The sequence below is a fragment of the Hoplias malabaricus genome, chromosome 10 (genome assembly GCF_029633855.1).
Source record: "Hoplias malabaricus isolate fHopMal1 chromosome 10, fHopMal1.hap1, whole genome shotgun sequence".
NCBI classification, from domain to species: domain Eukaryota; kingdom Metazoa; phylum Chordata; class Actinopteri; order Characiformes; family Erythrinidae; genus Hoplias; species Hoplias malabaricus.
In genome coordinates, this window is record NC_089809.1 from 28,592,707 (window position 1) to 28,615,190 (window position 22,484).

The window sequence follows — 22,484 nt, forward strand, 5'->3', positions numbered from 1 at the left end:
TGATGGTGTTCAGTAGTGTCCTTTGCTCTCGTGCCTTGTCTGAAACACTGGTGTGACTGTGCTCTGGAGGACAGTGGCTCTCTCTGTCTTCTCAGCCGATGCTGCATGAGCTATGGACAGGCCAAATAAATGGCTGTTCCTCTTGTTCCAGCCAAATGAAGGCATTGTTAACCTGGTAGTATCCATGCAGAAATGGTGACATCCTAAAAATAAGTGGTCACATACAGTGACCCAGCAGTAACTATAACTGGGAGATATGGATGTCCTTGGTTTGGGCTTGTTGTTTTTGTCACTGCAGGGCCCTTAGGCAAGGAGCAAACAGACTTTTTCATTTGCTCAGTGACACGTAGGCGGGAAATGGTGGTGGGTGTGTGGGCAACCAACAGCCTGTTCTATTAATTAACTTAATTGGCATGAGTTTCATGCTTGTTAGCAGAAGGCCTGTTTTGGATGTAGCGGTGCCCCCTACAGGTGGCTAGTGAGCAAGAAAAAAAAGTCTTATAAACTACAGAGGCTCATGGGCTATTGAGAGATTGCAAGCAATGGTCCATATTCACAAAATCTTCTGAACTGCAAAAGTTCAACAAGCAATCAGGACGCAAGCAATGAATGCTATTAGCTACGTTTTGCCTTCCCCTTTCTCATCAACAAATACCAACATGTGTAGTTTATATGGAAGTGTAGCTATTTAGATCTAGGTAATGTGAAAAAAAGGATACAATTACTTTGTAGTACTTTGTTGGAGTGCTGATTCAAAATTTTGTTTCAGTTTCTTTTACTCCACTGAAAAACATCTGCAAATTCAGTGCTGAATCTGTGTGGAGAAGTGAATGTAATCTACCATAAACAGAGTTGCAAACTGCCACACTGCATTTCACTGTGCTTTCAACGTGACAAACCTAGTAGTAGCTTTTTTTTTCATATGACACCACTTCATGTCCATTTAAAAGTGTGTGAGATTTGTATGGCAGTGAAATATAATCACTGTCCATTTGCAATCCTTTGATGAACACGGGCGTTTGGTCATAACCTTGGATCAGCATTTACTGACAGCTTCACCCAGGAGCTGCCAACACCAATTGTGGAAGACCTCTGAAGTCTTGTCGCCATTCTTTAGTTGGTGACATGTTCGTATTAAGAACTTAAGCTGTAAGTTGAATTCTCTGTTGAGAAAATGAAATGACATTCTCCAATATCAATTTCTTGCCTTTGCCACTTATTCTCACAAAGGCAAGAAATTGATATCAACCTCAAGGCCTGAATATTTACTTGCTGCTTAATTTATCCCACTCATTGCCATGTACTGCTGTATGACATTATCAATGTTATACACAGTACATGGTGGAGGTTTTTATCTTGTGGCTGGTCAGTGTTTATTAAACATGGCTGATCTAATAGGGAACCAAAAGGGTCATTCTTGATGTTTTAGACTGAGAGTTCCTAATGTGGTTAGGATGTTGACTACAGAATAATGCAGCTGGCTATTGCAGACGCATTAAAACCCTGTAATGAAGGTTTCTGCTTTTCAGTTTGACATGTTTTCCTCATGTCACTAATGAAAATGAATGTTATTAGTGCGTAACACTTCACATTTTCTAACAGTTGTGATTGCTTTAAGACAGAAACACAGTTTATCCCCCATAAAGAACAGTTTTTCCTGTGTTTTTCTAGAATGCAGAGGCTGAAAGGCAGTGATGTTAAGGGAATGACAATTTTGTTATACACCATTCTCTTTCTTTGTCTTCCTCTTCCACAGAGCCGATGAGGGCATTGCGAGGTCTGAGGGCATTAGAGGTCCAAGCTCGGCAGCTGACCCTGCAATGGGAGCCGTTGGCCTTTAACCTGACACGCTGCCACACCTACTCTGTCTCGCTGTGTTACCGCTATGCCACGGCGGGAGGCGGCGGTGGGCACAACACCACGGTGCGGGAGTGCCTGGCCGTGGAGCGCAACACTTCCCGCTTCACCCTCCGAGATCTGCCTCCATATCACACTATCCATGTGCGCTTGGCCCTTGCCAACACCGAGGGCAAGAAGGAGGGCAAAGAGGTCACCTTCCAGACGGAGGAAGATGGTGAGGAATGCTATCATTAGTAGGGTCCATGTATTCATCCAGTTGATTTATCACACACAGATGTACTGTAACTAAAACAGACCCCACTCCATAAAATTTTCCTGTGGTTTGGCAAGCCCTAGCTCAGAGCCGAGTGGAAGAAAAGAAGGCTTGGCAGTCTCGACTTGTCTTCATTCATCTCCTGAAGCATGTCTAGGGAAAAGTATAAGTAAAAACAATTCTCTCTGATCCAGTCAGCATCAGCATAATAAAGACACATACCCTCTTCCATCGATGTGGATGAAAAATTAATTATTCTCACAAAGGCCCGCTGAGGAGCAAGTAGCGGGAGATTTTGTGCTTATTTCTGCATTATATCTGGCCATGGCAGTGTGCAGATTCCTGGATGAAGGACAAATCATTTTTTCCATGGGGAAAATAAAAGACAAAACACAAGCTTTTTGTTTGTGCGTGTGTGTGTGTGTGCTTGCACAGTGTTATACTTTTCTATGCATTATATATGTGTGTGTGTGAGAAAGAAGAGAGAGAGAAAGAAAGAGAAAGCCTCAATTATCAACACATTTCAAAAGCTTCAATCTGCAACTCTTCCTTGTAGGCTGTCACAGCAGAAAGTGATAGATTCAGTGTGTCAGAGTGTTTTCTCTCTCCCACACTCTCCATGCACACAGGAGATCTAAAAGACTTTTCTGGAGACTCAGAGCCTGATTCACTAAGCCTTTTGCACTAGTTTTGAGTGCAAATCATATGCATTCTGCCTTTGTGTTATGTACAGAACTGCCACACAAGCCTACACTCACATTTTAAGACCTGTGAGCATGGAAGGATAATGTAAAATATGCCTTTCTTTCCCATATTCATGACTAAATAAGGGAGAGTAGCACCAAATGTAATAGGAGATGTAGGAGATATGACACACAATCACTTATTCTGCTCCATTTGCTAATGTCTGCCACTTTTCTTTGCGACCTTCTTTGCATTGATTTCCCCCCACTTTTAAAAAACAGGTGCAGATTTGCATTGGGGTCTTGCTTTAAAACAGAGAAATATGTTTAGACTCAGAGCTGGTAAAATGGGAATGATGTGTGATTTCAGAGGTAGCATCAAACCCAGGAGCAGCATCAAAAACCATGGCAACAGATTAAGTGGTTAGACTAAGAGTCATCAGAGGGTTACTGGCACATGACAACAGAAAGTACAAAGCCTATGTATAGCACAGAATAAACATATGTTATTAAACGTTAATGTGAAAATTGTTCAATATCATTTAGCAAGCCCTGTGAAGGACTGGCGTCCCCTCCAGGGTGTATTCCTGCCTTGCGCCCGATGATTCCAGGTAGGCTCTGGACCCACCGCGACCCTAAAACTGGATAAGCGGTTACAGATAATGGATGGATGGATGGATCATTTAGCAAATTTGTAATGTTTGGGATCAACTACCACTCACAAGTTCTTTCTAAAAGGTACAACACAACATGCGTTGTGACTAGCTTAATTATAGCATCAGATGAAAACATGAGATGAATTTTGTTAATATTAGTATTAAAGACTTTAGACTGGCTGCTTTTCTCTGTGCAAATTCAAGCTACAATGCGACTAGTGTATATTTGTGCACTGGAGCTGTGTTGAACATTGTACACTGAGATTAAAATTTCAAATTCAAATTTATGAAATGATCTCAAATCTCAATTTCTATTATTTAATTTAATTTTCTAAAAGCCTGTGGGCAAGAAGTTATTGGGCAGAGTTTGTGCCATTGGCAGTGGACTTACTCTGGGTTCACAACAGCAGGTGACAATACGTCAGACGGCCTCTCATTTCCTGTGAGAGTAGGCGATTTGTAGCAGTGATTTAGTGACAAGTTTCAAGTGACAGTGACAAGCAACAAATCGAGTTTATGCAAATGAATTATGACATGGTAAAACAACAATCTAAATCACAATTGATATTCAGCAAATTCCTCAGAGCAATCATACATACCTCTTTCTGACATCCTACTGGCATTTCATTTCATTTTCATAGTTGCTTAATAAAAACGTAAAAGATAGATTTCATGTTTATACAGATTTACAGAAATATATGTGTGGAATGTCAGTGATTTTCTAGTAACTTAAACTGTAATATACAAACAATTTTATTACATATTAATCTATACATTTCTTGAAGTTTTATGTTGTATTAATTCATAATATATTTGCCAAAATAGCTATAGGTATGTATCTGATCATTATACATTCCAGTACATTGTGGGTGCATATATAGTTGCATAATTTTAATATAGTGTCAGGAACAAGAAGTAAACAACAACAACAAATCTGTCTTTCTTTCTGCTTTCACTTTCTTCTAGTCTCTCTCTTTGTCTCTCTTCCTCCTCTGTTTCCCTTCTCAGTGGTAATAACTCCATGCTAATGCTGCAGGGCTAAATAAAGAGCCCTGTTATCAACTTGAGCTTTGCATTGCAAGTCACTCATAGCAGCTTTGTGTTGGCTTTAGTTGAAGCTCTGCAGACATGAGTGCCACATTGCCTGCTCTCTCTAAATCATAATTGCTTCCCTTCTGTGTAAACTAGCTTTGCCTGCTGTTGAGTATTTCCTTTTCTGTCTCTGTTATTAAGCTAAGTTAACAGGCTCTGTGTCTCAGTCACTCTTCTTATGCTGTTAAAAATAGTGCATCAGCTCTAATTTGCTATGCCTCTATGATGTGTGGATGTCTGTGTTAATCTGTCAGCTTTATGATGAGAGAATTCAGCCTACAAAGGACTAGAGGTTCTCATATGCCTCTTTCTTTAATGACTGTCAGATGCTCCTCATGGTCATGCATTGTTTTGCATTGTGCGTTTTGTGTTGTGTGCTTTGAGTTTGAGCTCATTCTTCTTTAAAACTCAAAGGCTTTCATAGCTCAATCTGTCTGATTATCACAGTGTAATGGAACACGTTGTCATGGTGCTTAGCTTTGAACCCACAAGTTGGTGTTCCACCACAAAGTTTTGACCTTGAGAGGTTATTCATTTGCCTTTATGACATTTGTATGACACTTGTGACAAGACTAGCCATTTTGATGTAGGCTAGTGTGATATTAGGAGTCTTGCCCAATGAACCCATATATCTATATAGAAACAGTGGCACTATCCACTACACTACACTAACAAATGCCATATTTAAATCACATATGAATTAATACCAGCAATATCATCCAAGTAGATAGTAGTAATAACTAAGCACTGTACAAGTTAATTTAATATTAGTGATCCTCCTGTATATTGATAGACAAATCTCTCACAGTTCCAGGTGGAATTGCTTCAGAATCCCTGACCTTCACACCTCTGGATGACATGATCTTCCTGAAATGGGAGGAACCAGTGGAACCCAATGGTCTCATCACTCAGTACGAGGTATTTGTTTAATGTTTCTGTGATTTACACCTATTGTTTAGTCCAGTGGGGAGCAATTTTAGTTGGAAGGGACAATTTCCAGCAAAACCACTCCAAAACTTTACTGGAAAATGGCCCTCCAGGCCTAGCTTTTTTGCACCACTGGTGAAGTGCTTTTCCATTACCATTAAGATATTGATAATGAAATTAGATTCAGGTTAGTATTGATATTGTATAGTACTGAAAACAGATATTTGCTTAAAAATAAACAATGCAGTAAGACGAATGATGTTTAGATTTAAAATTTATATAAAACAGGTGTTTGATTATGTCATTTTTCTGATCCAGAAGGGCAAGATCATCTGCACTTTCTACTTTTTTTTTCCTGAAATGTACAAATGTTTTCATTTTATTGGCATAGGCAGACATGTTCATGAAAAACTCTAGATTTTCCAGTCCACACATCCCACATCAGTGCATCCCTACTGTAACGGAAAAAATTCCTACAAAATAATAAGTACAGACTATTCTCCTTACCCACAGTGTATTCAATCAGCAGCAACTTGTTAAAGATTTAGTCTTGAGTTTTACACTGGAGCCATGCAGAACTGAGGAAGAAAGTCTGATAAGCCTCATCTGTTAGAATACATTTTGGGTAGGGTTAAAAATGTAAAACCTTTCATATCAGAGGTTGATAAGTTTAAATGTATTACCTTATTAGTTACCCAGCAGAAAGACCCTGACATTCTTTGTTTACTTGGGGTCTGAGCTTTTAGTTACGGAGCACTGTTAGAAGAATAGATTTACCCACCAGAGTTGAAGGATGTTTACTCAGGTAATTATAGCTTAGCCCACCATTGGAAATAATTTTGACAGCCTCCTTCATCCCCCCTCTTCTCCTCATTAGTGGAAATGAGAAAGGAACAATAACTCAATGGTTTGTGTCTGTGTCTGTCTTTTAGATGGGGTTGTGTGGGTGGTCTGCTCTCACACCCTTGCCACAGATTCCAAGCCACAATGCCATAACATTCTCTGTACCGTTACTCGTGGTATTTAGTGGATACCTGAGCTCTCAATGTGCAGAGTTGCTTTCATTCCCACGTATTTAATTAAAGATCCTAATATCATGGGAATATACTCATTTTCTTTGCTTTCTGGAAAAATAATTGGATTTAGTAAGCGGAACATTCACTTCCTGGTCTGTACAGTCTATATATGGAAATTTAGACGTTTAAAGATTTTAGTAGCGTTTCTACCCAGACTACTTTTCAAACTAGACACAATACAGATCATCTGATCAAAACATAAATCTTGACCATACATATGTCTCAGCAGCACAGGAACAAAACAGCCTGTTTATTTCTAAGCAATACGAGAGGTTGCATATGGTGTGGTAAACATGAATTATGAGTTCATAAACTTTGGCTTTATGTACCAACACAAAAATTTTAAGTGGTCCTTTGTTAGAAAAATAAGATGCAAGGAAATATGAGCCCTTAAAAGTGAGTCAGTTAAAAGCGAGTGCTAAAGCAGTCCTCGTAATGGGAAATAGCTCATACATGTAAATGTGTAACACTGTAATAATGCAGTAAGGTCTTCTTGTGTTTGGCTGACAGCTTGGTGAGTTATTATAATGAATGGCATCTGTCACAAATGTTCTCCTATGGATTTACTCTTGGCTTATTAAGTGCCCTGTCTCAAGTGGCTGTAAGTACTGAGTTGTTATGGCCTGTTTACAGCTAGGTGCAGGCTCTTTGGAGGTTCATCAGCATGTTTAAATCAGTGAATGAAGCCTGGCCTTGCATTCCGCCTGTGGCTTTAGAGCCGGAAGAACACCTCTCTAATTGGTCCCTCCTGTACCAACCCTTCTATAAACGACAGAAAGGTGTCTTACACAAAATTCTGCATTCCCAAGGTATATAGCCCTGTAATAAAACCCATATACCAAGATAAATGTCTTTGTATATGATTTCATATTACTAGCTCATAGCTCATAGCTTTTCTAAGCTTACCTATTTATTCTCCACAGTTGTTAACTTTCACAATCATATATTTACTTTGCAGCTAACACAATGTGAACTGGATGCTTGTTAACCTATTAATCCACTTGAGGCAAATCGTGTGTCAATAATTTAAAGCATAAATGTATGCGTCTCAAGAAACAACCAAATTTATTTTGGTGCTGTTACAGCTTTAGAGGGCAGTGGTGTTTTTGGTCAGTTGTTAGTCTGGCAATTAATAAAATGCCATAATTTTTAAAGCTCTAGCTCCACATTAGAATAAGACTACACTTATAAAAGTTAAAGTTAAATAATTTATAAATGTGTTTATTAACATTATTTATTAGGTTGTAAACTCATTACAATTATTAATAATCATTTATACTACATAGATTAAAAATGTAACAGTAACCTCTTATTTGCCAAATAGTGAACCCAATTCCATTTACACTGTTAAAACTCTTGCAGAAAGATCTTGCCTTGTCTTCTCCAATTAGTCGACATTAGCCCTATCAGCTTCAACACATATTTGTCAATAAGTTTAACCATTTAACCACCAAGTTGAATTAGTTAACCACTAATAGAATGTCTTTTTAGACATTGATGATGATGTGGTGCACCTTAATATATAAAATGACTAAATTCACATTCTCAGGTCTTAGCTTATTTTTTACCTTGACATTATCAGTACATTCTCTGACATTTTCAGTATTAGACAAAAAGAGGTCAGTGTTTAAGGTGTGTAAAACCTAATTAATAACCATGTGATTAACAGGTTCTAAATCGTTTATATACCTTTCAAAAGTGCAGTCTTATTTTAAAGTGGTACCACTAGCTTATAGCCTGCATGTTTCTGAAAGTGAGTTTTGGTGGTACTGCTGGTTGTTAAATAGCAGTTGGGAATAAATTGAGGTTCAGGAATAGAAACAAATCCCAGATGAGGCTTGCACTTGAGGCTTGGGTCTTTTAGTCCTACATTGTTGTCCCTAGTTTATCAGCCACAGTTTTGAGTTTGGTGGAAATCCAGCAGGTCTTTCTTTAGCCAGCGTCTCGCTCTCTCTATCTTAGTGTTTCTTTCCTCACTTCCTCTCTCAGAGGCTGAATTCTCTCTCTCTCTCTCTCTCTCTCTCTCTCTCTCTCTCTCTCTCTCTCCTGCTCTGCATCTGTCAGACACTAACCTGTCTCACCTTTAGAGTAAAGGTGTCTTTGGTTTATGACCTGGATGAAGTCAGTGGAGCCGTCTGGTCACCTTTTCCTGTGGAATGTCACGTCTTCTGTCAGGCACCTCTTTGCCACTCCTTCGCTTTTCCCTTCAGTTTTCCTCATTCTGCTAAAATGAATATAAATTTTGTATGTTTTAATTTTTGCTATTTCTATTTACTTTCAGTTAGTTTTAAAAATTAATTAATTTATTCAGTATTTTTTTTGTACTCTTCTTTTGTACAATTCTGCTGCTTGTTTTCAATATTACTTTGTCTGATCCTTGGTGCTGCCACCATAACTGGCTTTGCTTTCTCAAAAAAAAAAAAAAGACAGGCGCTAGCCAGTGTGGGTGTCTGTTTGCTGATATAACAGTTCGTGTCATATAACAGTTAATATAAACAGTTAGTGCTCTCCTTCAAATATATTGAGCTGTCCAGTGATGTTGAATTAGAGTCACATGAGAGTGAAATAGGCAGCAGCTAAAAGTGTACTCACTCTAAGCCCAGTTATATATTGTGCCTGAGCATTGTCCCTGCTCCCAACTCTCACTCTGGCCTGCGCTGATATTGTTTTTAATGTTTAGGGCCTGAGCATAAGGCTGAGACTTATGGTTTTGAACTGTGTTAGAGTTCAACTAAACCATTCCCAGTACTGAACAGAACGTTGTGGGTCAAATGAGTTCAGGCACAGTATAGATTTTGTCTGTACACCTTAAAACTGTGAAGAGAACTGTGTTAAAAATCCCAAATTGTAGATAGATCTATGCTGCATAGCCGCATCTCAGCAGCAGGAACAGCAGGATGATCCCTATGTCTCTCACTTTGAGCTATTTTTGATGCCAGCCTTAGAGACACAGTCTCAGTCAGACGTTAAACTGTCTCCCCTTTAGTGTGAAGGGGTTTTGTGTTTATGACCTGGATGAAGTCAGCGGAGTCGTCTGGTCACCTCTTCCTGTTGAATGTCACCTTTTCCTGTTTTCACCTATCACGTCTCTTGGATTTACTTCCTCCCTTTAGCTGCGGCCCCTCTGTCCCCGAGCCTGCTAGCCCCTGCATCTTTCAATGTCATCTCAAGGATGTTATTAAATGGGATTTGTGGCTTGACATATAAAGTGGAGACTGGGGTGGATTTTTTTTTTCCTTTGTGACAGAAGCAAAGTATCACGATCTCTCCAGGCAAAGAGGAGAGGGAGAGAGCAAGGGACAGACAGAGTGAGAGGGCAGAGCTTTATGTGGCACAGGGTGAAATCCTCTCTTATTGCTCTCAGATTACGGCATTGACCGCTCTTCTCTGAGCCCCATCGAGCAGGACCGTGGGCTCCTGGGGGGCGGTGGTGGGGTGGCTGGTAGGTCCGCCTGGTTCCCTCCCACTGCTATCATCCATACCTTCAATATGGAGAGCACAAAAGGGGCTGTGTGCAGAGGCATTGAGCGCTTCCAAATCCTCTCCACACACTTATCAGGAGCACAAGGGTATTATGTGGCTCTCTGCACTAATCTCCACCAGCCCTTGGTCTCTATCAAAAAAAGGTGATGAATAAAGTGAAGCAGTATATATGAGCGCCGTCCTTGTGCTTCAAGCTCTTAATGCATCTTTTGGTTCTCAGTTCATTCAGTGTACACATTTCTGATAGCATGGATTAATCATAAACATAAAGTAGAGTATACAAGTAGTAAAAGGTATAAATATTGTAAAGGAATAATGTAATGGGGAATCAAACGTGTACATTTTCATCATAAATGTAGGTCAAACAAGAAATATTTGGAGTCTGAAAATATGTTTCTATAATTTTATACTGAAGCTACAAGGTTAATAAAGTTTTTTTTGGTGTATTTACCAGCTATCATCAAACAAACGGCAGGTTTAAACCTATTATTTATTTTTTTGCTCTTATTTTTTTATTTAAATTTTTTGCAAAACATCATATGAAAGGGACTTTTCACAACCCTAAAAGTTAACGGCAACCAGTATATAATACTGTGAGTAAATATGTTGAATTTATTATGTCTAATTCCAGATTAGCTACCAGAGCATTGAATCGTCTGACCCTGGGATTAACGTGCCGGGCCCTCGACGCACTGTCTCCAAACTGAGGAATGAAACGTACCACATGTTTTCCAACCTGCACCCCGGTACCACCTACCTCATCTCTGTACGCGCTCGAACTGCCAAGGGCTTCGGACAGACCGCCCTCACCGAAATCACCACCAACATCTCTGGTAAGGAGAAGACATTTATATCTGTGGGTGAGAGAGAGGGAGGGAGAGAGAGAGAGAGAGAGAGAGAGAGAGAGAGAGAGAGAGAGAGAGAGAAGAAGAAGAAGAGTATAAGAGACAGAAAAACAAAAGAAGAGGTGAGAAAGCAGGAAAAAGGAGATGGGAGTGGCAGAAAGAAAAGTGATGAGTCTGTGAGAGGGTGAATGATTGTCGAGGTAGGAGAGAGACAGAACGAGAGAGGGTGAGAGACAGATGAGTTAAGAGAAAATCTGAGAAGGAGAAAGGCTGTGAAGTGAGGCAGAGGGTAAAAAGAGTGAGACAGACAGGGAAAAAATGGTGACAAAAAAGGAAAACGTTGGGAGAGGCAGAGATAGAGTTCATTTGACTTGAGGTTTTTGCAGACTTGTGTTTTTGTCTGGTCTGCATTATTAGAAGTTCTAATAATAATGCACATTACAGTAATATTGTATTCTCCATTTTAGATTAATTAACAGTTTTTAAATTTAGTTTTTGTTTTGTTTTTTGAAGTTTTGACTGAGAGCCACTGAAAGCATTTGAGGGACCATTGTGGAAATGTTAAAGTTTAGAAAAGCTATGAATAAGCCATTAAAAATACCAGGTAAGGTCAGTAAGCTCTGCATTTTGATTTAGGAGTTGAAGATGAACACAATTCAAGCACTTGTCTGAAACCTGGCAGCCATTAGGTTGCTGTAGAAGGCTAAAAGTTACCAAAAAGAATGAAGAAATTCAGCCAAAACCATAGCTTTTAAACTTCCACTACTATATCTGCACTGGAGTGTATTGAAAAGAGATTTTCAATAGTTTCTAATTTTGAGGAGGTGTTTATCAATCATAAAATCTTAATGTGAACAAAGAAAGAACAGTTTCTTCAGTAGTTTTTTTTTTTTTTTGGCAATGAAAATAATTGGAAAACTGAATTCTGGGCTCAAAGTGATTACTAATGTACTGAACTCAATGAACCCTTACTTGATGGATTTACTCCATCTACCAGTATTTGAATGGAGGACATCCTAGAAAAGCTTGTGTGGCTCCTGAAAACGGTGTTGGCAGGTCCAAAAGAGGGTCCTATTGCTGGAGTCCAATGCTTGCATGTGACAGGTGACATTATAAATCCGAGGTCCTGTGGTTTATAAAGGTCTCAAAGGTTATTACATATCCCTGGGCAATTCCTAGAAAAGAGCAAGGTCCTACACAGATGTTCTTCTCTGAGAGAATCCTACTAGAGCCTTAACCCTCTTTTTTGCCTGGGGAAATATGTCTCTGTTCTTGTTGGAACAGAGGGGTAGGGCGAAGGCTTAGGGCTATATGGCCCTTGAAACAAAGATTTTCTGAGGCACACTTAAAAAAAAAAAGATATATATAAATGCCTTGTGAATCACTGTGCCCATGACTATAAAACCCCTTTTCTTTTTGAAAAACTATCAAAATTATTATTTAACTTTTATGTAGTTTCAATATATTATGACACTTTACCCCATAAGACGTGTGAAACATCTCTAGTAATATGCTAATGTCTCAGTAGATAGTAAATGTAAAGTTCCACTTTAAATGGTAAAGTAATTAAATTCTGGCACCTGAAGCTACTGCAAATTTTAAGGTGGTACTGGAATGTTCCAACAACAAGATGCTCAATATCACAGAAGACTTAGTGGGTGATAATAAATGATTGCTGAAGAATTCTGAAGGCATATGATACATTTCATTTAACTAAAATCCATCAGTGCCCCTCTGATTTCACTGCAGGGTGGCAGAGCTGCCTACAGTGCGCTGCTTGTAGCACTGTTTTTTTTTCTATGTTCTGAAGACTTATCAGGCTCTTAGAGGGTTGTCCCCATTTTGTAGGGGAAGATTTTAACCCCATATACTTTGTAGCCTGGTTTCAACAGGTAAGATGACACTTAAAACAAGGGGTAGGGGTAAAAATAAGAAATGAGATTCAAATTAAATCTAAAACTGTGGTCACTTCTGGCCTCCTAATCATCCCCAGCATCAAATAAATTGGCTTAAATTGGCTTAATCACTCTCTTTGTCTTCCACTCTTTACCTAATATCTGGTGCATGGTGAGCATGCTGCTAAAGTTTGTGTGCAGTCACACCATCCAGGTGGAAGCTGCACATTGGTGGTGATTAAGGCATCTCCCTGATGTTCCAAAGAATTTAAAGCACTTTGAGTGCCTGGAAAAATACTGTATAAAAGTAACATTCATACTTGTGTTTAGTTACTTTTACTTAAATGGGGATATTAAGTTAATTTCCACCCACTAATTATCGTAATTATGAGGCTTAATTGAGGTAAGAATACAACATTTTAAATATGAATGTCCATCTTCCACTGGTGGTGTCTCTCAGGATCCTGTGTGCCTGTGTATTTTTTCCAAAGTATCTCTGTGTGTGTGTGTGTGTGTGTGTGTGTGTGTGTGTGTGTGTGTGTGCGCGGATGCTGCTGTTTGGGAGTTGAGTGTGTGTTTCTGTGTGTGTGTGTGGATGCGGATGCTCAAAAGTCATTATCTGTGTGTAGGTGAGTGTTTGTACGTGTGTGGGTGTGTATGTGTGTGAGATGGAGTCATTATGCAGTAGTGTGTGGGTGTGTTTGACTGTGCAGTGTCTCTACAGCTGCTCCAAAACTGAGCAGCTCCTTCACAAAAAAAAAAAAAATACATCATTACAGTATTTCCTCTGCACTCAAAGGCACTGACGCCACTGTCATCTCCCTGATGCCTGCAAGCAGAGCACACTAAACACCATATGCTCCTATCAGCCAGACAACACTACAGCCTGATGCCCATCCTTCCACCACATCACCACAGCGGCGTTCTGGAACTGCACCAGCCCAGTGTGTGTGCCCACCGTGCCTCAGAGGCCTTGAGGAGTATATTAGTGTAAAGTTTTAATGATGGATTTAGAGACCAGTCATTACTAATGGAGAGACAGACATGGAAATGAGGTACGGTTTTCAGAACTCAAGCCTCTGAGACAAGCTTGTAGCACTATGATGAACCAACAACGTCATATGAAAGTCTGTCTACTCCATCCTTATCTTGGTACTGCAGCCAGGCAGTTATTCCTGCTCATACAAGACTGGACTCCTCTCTCTGTGAATAGAGAAGGGCATTTAAACCCTAAATTAAAAGTCACAGTAATATTTCCAAAACATGTATAATCACTAGTACATTCTTGCTAGTGATCAAACGTACATCCAGGCCATTTCTTTACAGTGGTGCAGGGGCTATTTACAACTAGCTAACTGGCTCTTTTAATTGAGGGCCATACCTTTCCCTATAGACACCTTGTTTAGTGTTACAGTCTGTCCTATCCATGTTATATATATATACAGGGTGGGCCATTTATATGGATACACCTTAATAAAATGGGAATGGTTGGTGATATTAACTTCCTTATTGGGTCACATTAGTATATGGGACTTTTCAAGATGGGTGGTGACCATGGTGGCCATTTTGAATTCGGTCATTTTGGATCCAACTTTTGTTTTTTCAATGGGAAGAGGGTCATGTGACACATAAAACTTACTGGGAATTTCACAAGAAAAACAATGGTATGGTTCTAACTTAACTTTATTCTTTCATGAGTTATTTACAAGTTTCTGACCACTTATAAAATTAGTTCAAAGTGCTCCCCATTGTGTTGAATTGTCAATGCAACCCTCTTCTCCCACTCTTCACACACTGAAGAGCACCCGGAGTAAATGGGGAGAACACACCAAACTCCTCACAGACAGTCACCCGGAACAGGACACCACAATCTCCTGGAGTTGTGTGACTGAGACACTACCTGCCGTGCCACCGTTCCGCCCACAACTATACAATTACACATATTTATTAAAACACATTACACATTGTGGCTTTGTTTCTAGTGGAAAAATATTTTTGGAAAATCACAAAAAAGAGGTAGGTTTGTTATATTGATTTTTCTGTTCCAAATTATGTATGTAGAAACACACTTTTAATTCTGGAAAGTGCTAATTACATGAAAGTAAAAGTGCTAAAAACTGATAAAAAATTAGATGAGATTACAAACAAGATTCTGTGAATAAAAACCTCCAGACAAATCCAGCCACATAAAAACAACAGTTGTTTTTCCCTTCAAACGTACTGTTTCACCTTAAAAGATGCAGACCTTCTTAAAGTAATCCAGCCAAAGATAGCAATAGTGGTGCCTTTAAGTCAGTAAAACCACTATTTTCCCAAAAGTTTTTTCAGAAGAATTATTGGGTGGAAATACAAGGCCAAGTTCACAGTGCATCAATAAAAATATTTTGCCTGGATTCATGCTGTCAGACAAGTGTATGTATCTTTTGTGAACTTTGATATTGTTCTCCTATGTGTTGTCAGCCTTGACAGACGTATTGACCAGTGCATTTGAAGTGTGTCTGCATGTGTTTTTCCTGCCAGCGTGTGCAGGTGTGTGTGTGTGTGTGTATGTGTGTGTGTGTGTGTGTGTGTGTGTGTGTGTGTGTGTGTGTGTGTGTGTGTGTAAGCGCTCATGGCAGTCATTTTCTGACTGAATGGACGTTGATGTGCTGAATGAGCCAATGCCATTAGATGCCTCACTTTAATTGAAGCCTGCTCTCACCGCTCCGATTTTTCCAAAGCACCTTTTAATACCATAATCATTGATTTCTCTGTAATTGTTTGCCTTTCCTCCCCTTGGTCCATTGACTGGCATTATTAAAGAAAGCTGTTCGTGTTCAGGGCAGACTTCTCCGGGGAAGGTTTCTCATATTCACCTTCACTCGGTGCTTTTTAATTGTACTCTGTATCCTAGACAACCAGCGGGTCTGTGTTTAGAGAGCGGAGTCAGGGCAGCGAGGGAGAGAATAAGGTGTTGTTCATAGCCTATAACCAGCATCTAGCATGGATTCAGGTGGGATGAGTAGAATGTGGCTGCAGGTAGAGGTAATTGCAGCTGTTGATTTGCTCATGGTGGAGGATAATCATTAACATTGTCTCAGCTACACTGCCTTTTTTTGACAGTCCAGCACATGATATTTTCATAGAATCATTTAGCTGTTAAATCTCTTATTATGCTCATGACTTATCTGTATGACACATGCTGTAGTTTCAAACTAGCAAATTAACAGTGACTCATTCTTTTTTCCGTCATTTTTACCCTCAACCACCTTCCTCGTCTTTTTTGGATTAATCACTTTTAACTTGGCAGTGACAATATCCGAGAAGCAAATCTAATTTGCCCTGGAGTGTGAACAAAGCTTATAAGAATCTTATCACATTTTATAATGCATTCTTAAGGACTTATAAACAAATGTATAATACATATAGCATAAATGTATTATGTGTTTTAAAATGTCATAAGGCATTATAAATAATGTTCATATCACCTGTAATAACCAAATTTGTAAATGTAAATGTGAGAGAATAATACAGTTGTCAATGGATTATTGTTTGTTGCCAGTTATACACTTGTTAGATTCCAAAACCCTCATTGTTGTTAAGTTTTTCAGCTTTCATTGTTCGTATTTTTTCAGTATGACATTTGTTTCAATAGCAGTTTAAAAAATGCTGTAGATGGAACTTGAACCGTGACTCACTTTCTCTCTTAACCTTTTTCCTCTATATACTTTCTTCCATTCTTCACTGTGTATGAAGCTCCCACCTTTGACTACGGAGATATGCCATCTCCTCTGAGTGAGACAGAAAGCACCATCACCGTCCTGCTTCGTCCAGCCCAGGGCAGAGGGGCTCCAGTCAGGTGAGGATGAAATCATCATAACATCATCATTGTTGTGCTTACATCTGTATCCATCTGCATCCACGCTATGTTATTGTAAAACCCCTATTCCTATGTAATACCATCATTACACATGAATGGCATAGCACCAGGGCACAGCAGTTTGTTTTCTACATATTTCAGGATTAAGATTTTGATGAGAAAAATAATCTTAAGGATTTAAGGAATTAGGGATTCTCAGTGGTGTAATCTGATTACCTTCAATTACTTTTCAAATATGTTTATTTAACATAAATTGTGTGGTGATCTTCATAAAACTAAGTTTTAATTATGCCTGTATTCCATAGTCTCACAATAATCAGCTGGAAGATATTGATATAGGGGAGCTACCATTTGCTGTTCAGCTCCCAAAATAAAACACATTAAAAGAATAGAAAAGGAAAATACAGATATTTGTACACAGTTGTGCGCATCTCGTGCAAGGAAAAAAATAACACCTGATGTTCTATGCAGATTTAGGGTTTATTTTTAGTAAGACCATGTGCATCCAATGGTTCAAACATTGTATCCCGAAGGCGGTGCCGTGTATCAGGATGACAATGCACCAATACACACAGCAAGACTGGTGAAAGATTGGTTTGATGAACATGAAAGTGAAGTTGAACATCTCCCATGGCCTGCACATTCACCAGATTTAAATATTATTGACCCACTTTGGGGTGTTTTGGAGGAGCGAATCAGGAAACGTTTTCCTCCACCAGCATCACGTAGTGACCTGGCCACTATCCTGCAAGAAGAATGGCTTAAATCCCTCTGACCACTGTGCAGGACTTGTATATGTCATTTCTAAGACGAATTGATGCTGTATTGGCCGCAAAAAGAGGCCCTACACCTTACTAATAAATTATTGTGGTCTAAAACCTGGTGTTTCAGTTTCATTGTCCAACCCCTGTACATGTATATATATATATCAGTGGCGGATGCTGGTCTTTCAAGGAGGGGAAGCTCAATTTCGGCCTACATCATAAAATGTGTCTGTTTATTTATACGTAAATTCTACCCTCCGTTCCTTTTCAAGAAAATGATCTTTGACCCTGTCGTACCAATAAGGCGTCTTTTCCAGGGACTTGACTAGTGTCCTCTCAATGGCCAGCAGAGCTAGGCTGCTTAAACGGCCTTGGCCCATGTGAAGTGTGTCCGCCTGTGCGCCCACGGATCTTTACAAGGATCGCTGATTCGATCATTTAGCTGTCAATCAAAAAGAGATTCAGCCTCAGACAGATCATCCAATCATCATGCAGAAGCTGAGCGTCCGGGCCAGCCGAGGCCAGCCCACTGCCCCATAGACCTCCAGAGACGCTGAGCGTCCGATGGGCGGGACAAAGCCCAGCATTTATCCAATGACTCGTCTCGTTTCGCTGCTTCGCTATTGAACTCTGTGGACGCTCAGCATCCGCGCTGTTTAAATCACCATGAAACTGTGGGAAAGCAACATCTTTACCAGTGATAAGAAGCTGATTCTGAACAAAAGTTGAGCGCGTTGTAGTGCATATTTATTCACTGACATGTACACACAACAGTATATATTTGATCACTTATTTTTTTACATTTTAGGGGAAGCTGAGCTTCCCTTGCAGTCTTAGAGCAATCGCCACTGATATATATATATATATATATATATATATATATATATATATATATACACACTGGTGTTTTTCTGTGTATAACAGAATCCTGCTGTTCTTAAATAGTGAGAATGTAAAAAATGTAATGCCAGTGCTTCTATAAGCACTAATAATTATTGAACAGATGAGGTGAATGTGCTTGTATTCAGATAACTCTGCCCATCCTGGAAGGTTTAGTGTAGCATGGCTAATGGTCTGTGGTGTGTGTGCAGTACGTACCAGGTGGTGGTGGAGGAGGAGACTGTGAGGAAGGTGAAGAGGGAGTTGGGGAGCCAGGACTGTTTTCCTGTGCCTACTTCTCATGGAGAGGCTCAGGCTCGGGGGGTTCCACACTACTACACCGCTGAATTGCCCCCCAGCAGCCTGCCCGAGGCCACACCCTTCACTGTGGGAGATAACCACACCTACAACGGCTACTGGAACAGCCCTCTGGACCCCAGAAAGAACTACCTCATCTACTTCCAGGCCATGAGCAACTTCAGAGGGGTGAGTGCCACCTGACTGAACTCACATAAATTGAGTCATTTCTGAATAAATAATGGCACATTTGGTGATTTGACAGTCCTGTCCATATCTAAGTATGGCGTCATAGAAAAATATTCACAGCTAATTCTGGTTGGCACAGAGGACCTAAGGCCCTTCTTCGCTTTGAAACGACTGAAGGAATTAGAATTAAAACCTTTCATACATGTAGCTGCATTTAATTTTTTATTTCATCTAGTAATCATGGGGGAAGCACAGCGGTGCATCAGGTAGTGTCACTGTGTCACTGGCTTCAAATTCTGCCTCAGATCTGTGAGGAGTTTTCCCTGTGCCGTGTGGGTTTTCTCAGCATGCTCAGGTTTCTTCCCAATGTCCAAAAACTCACTTTGGCAGGTTAGTTGGTTATTCAAAGTGTCTGTAGGCATAAGTGCTTGAACAAATATGTGAGTGTGTGATGCCCAAAAAAGTCTTGACGCTTTGCTTTCAACTCATTGGTTAGGACTTCAGGAGCTGTCCAGAAAGCCATATAAATCCATATACTGTAATTAGAAAGTGAGAGAGGAATCCACAGCATTTTTATTTTCAATAGCTGAAGCCAATTTTGCGGAAGGAAACATCACTCCAGGCATTCTAGAAGGCATTTATACAGAATGTCACTGGCTGTGAATACAAGCCGCAGCCTAACCATCATGTTTCTGTCAGCTGTTAGAAAGCAAAAATAGTGGTCTCCATTCTGTGTATTGCCCTTAACTGAACCACAGTAAAGATTGCCTTGCAATGTCCATGTTTAAATTAGAGCGGCCGAAAATGTTACATTACAAATACCATAGAGCCGCTAGCTGAAAATAGCCTGATTGTGACAGGAAAACAATAGTTGTTTATATATATTGAAATCTGCTTTTAATGTTATATAATAACTTTTTACCCAGTCCCCAGTGACAACAAAAACAACGCTCTTGAAACTTTAAACGCGAGACATGATTTATCTTGATTTTATAGCAGTACATTTAAATTTGTCATCTGCACTTAACTCATCCACTTAACTCCCCTTGCCCCATTTTCCCGGCTTCAGTCCTATGCCCACTTCTCTTACCTATAGGTCATTCTAAGATGGCATTCACACACATGCTGAAATCATTCTGTCCATATTTTCAATTTGAAGAAGATTAGCCCCTTCTGTTCATATTTTATTCAAGATATTCAGCTTTCTGATTATGTTGACTCTTTCATACATTCAGTACCTCTCTACCCCTCATTTATAAGAAAAGAGGTTAGGGCATAATATGGAAGTCGATATAAAATTTTATGCAGGCAGTAAATTGTGATAAGCTGAGAATTACAAAGCATTACCTCACACCCATCATAGACATCCTCACAGACTCCTGTCCTCCCTTTAACTCTCCTCAACCATGCAGAGAGTGGGGTGTGAGTAAAAGCAGTGAGGGCTCATAGCCGGTGCAGGTTATGAACGCAAGAACGAGAGAGGCTCTGCCATGCTGCATGCCAAGTTCCCATTTTCAGACCACAATTAAAACAAAGCACTACGGCCCCCATGCTCCCCGTGGACATTCGGCATCTTCAGAGCTCCCCAGTTCACAGGCAGGAGAGCATTTGTGTAGCGTAATTGGGAGCAGGTGCAGCTGATCAGAAATAGATAATTGGCAGTTTATGTTATTAGTCAGACCCACATTAGTGAGGGGAATGCGGTTTATTGTGTAAGCAGTTCATTGCTAAAATTAGGCCTGGACAGATGGGCCTCTCCGGCTGCCGGAGAATCCTTCCAGACAACTTTGAGAGAAGTTTGTAGTGAGATGAGTGCCGGTCACCAGGCTCTGAGCACATGGAAACAACAACTCAGGTCCCACGCGCTGCTGAGGCTCCATGCTTATCCCACATATTTAGATTAATGGAATAGATTACATTAGATTAGATTTGTTGTGGCTGGCGGTGGTCCACCATGGCCTGTGGCTCACAGGGGCAATATAGTAGCACCAGGCTGTATCCCACTGACTTTCAGCCTTCACCCACCCACCCACCATCCTGCCAGTTCTGTGAGCCATTTCTATTGCCAGCTTGTCCTCATGAGTTAATGTGCCCCCTGTGAGACTACCAGTCTCAGCCAGCAGCTCTCTCACACAACCACACACAACATGCTGCCTCGCTCACATTAGTCTAATCCTCTAATTACCCACAGAAACAGCCGCAGAGAATAGTGTCTCTCATACCACACATAGTCATCACTCTGTTAGCACTGTAGTAACTTCTACACACTCTGAGAAAAAAAGGTACAGTAGAGGTACATTATTGTCACTAAAGGTACACATAGGGTAATGTACCTTTAAATGTACGACAGTGGTTTGAAAGTCCAGTTGTGTTACATTCTGACAGAAGAAGAGGTGAATACTTGTAATCTTTAACTATAGAGCTCTGTAAAATAAATAAACATTTATATATACATATGCAAGGCAGGAACATACCCTGTAGGGGGCGCCAATCCTTCACAGGGAAGCACACACACACACATTCACTCACACACACACCTATGGACACTTTTGAGTCGCCAATCCACATACCAACGAGTGTTTTTTGGACCGTGGGAGGAAACCGGAGTACCTGGAGGAAACCCACACAGACACAGGGAGAACACACCACACTCCTCACAGACAGTCACCCGGAGCCGGACTCGATACCACAACCTCCAGGTCTCTGTAACTGCGACACTACTATATGTGTATGTGTGTGTTTATATATATATATATATATATATATATATATATATATATATATATATATATATATATATATATATATATATATGTATGTATAAGGATAGAAGACCGAAATTTAAACCTAAACCCGAAATTCTAAGCCACAACTTTAAGACTCTGCTAATACAGACTGATGCTTCTGAATCTGGAATTTGTCAAACTGGGACAGAACTTACACACCCTAACAGAATACTGCAGATATAATTGTACAGTGATTTGCTTTGTTTCCGATCCAAGAGCTTATGACCAAAAAATAAATATATTAAAAACCAAACATACAAACAAACAAAAAAGAAACAGAATATTATGGAGGTGTTTGGCCAGCACCAATGTGCAGCATCCATGCCAGTACACGCACAAAATATTTGGGTAACAACAAAGAGAGAGCAGTAGAAGGAGACTTAATCCTAAGCTGTATTTAGACATTCATAGTGGACCACTCTATTTATCTATATTTTTGTATGATCATTCAATGTTCCAGAGAATAACAGCTATTCTCCTCTGATCAAATGTTAGCCCTGCTGCACTGGAAATCTTGTTACAGTGTGAGCTTTCCACCCATGTAACTCATAACTCTCATCATCAATGGTGTGACTACAACTGATTTACTGTTCACCTTCACCTTGGATTCCTCTAAATCTGGAGGTATTCTTAACACAGTAACTGGCTGTGGTGTTAAAGCAGAGGAATTCAATACCCCCTGCCCCACCCCCCCCACCCCCCAGGTAAAAATAGGTGCAGTTGTCCAGAGCATATATTGCGTATTATTTGCTCATAAATAAAAAATAAAATTAAAAGTAGCACTTAACAATAAAGTTTCGTCCTTCTACATTCTTTCCTCAGCATTGGGTTCATACGCAGTCTTGATGTCAAATTTTTCATGACACTAATTTAGACTATTTGAATACATCAACATTACCAAGTTAAATTGTGAAAAAAGGTACTACTGAAGCAAATGTCA

General features: G+C 39.9%; 1 protein-coding gene across 5 annotated transcripts in view; it reads left to right on the forward strand.

The window, feature by feature from the left end:
- Nucleotides 1-22,484, forward strand: part of ptprub (protein tyrosine phosphatase receptor type Ub) — a 220,520-nt gene that overhangs the window by 139,131 nt on the left and 58,905 nt on the right. For all 5 annotated transcript variants that reach the window (XM_066682457.1, XM_066682459.1, XM_066682460.1 and 2 more), the window contains exons 8-12: nt 1,757-2,074; nt 5,353-5,462; nt 10,662-10,863; nt 16,506-16,608; nt 18,485-18,758. In XM_066682457.1, coding sequence (XP_066538554.1) covers nt 1,757-2,074; nt 5,353-5,462; nt 10,662-10,863; nt 16,506-16,608; nt 18,485-18,758 — 1,007 coding nt within the window. The remainder of the gene's footprint in view (nt 1-1,756; nt 2,075-5,352; nt 5,463-10,661; nt 10,864-16,505; nt 16,609-18,484; nt 18,759-22,484) is intronic.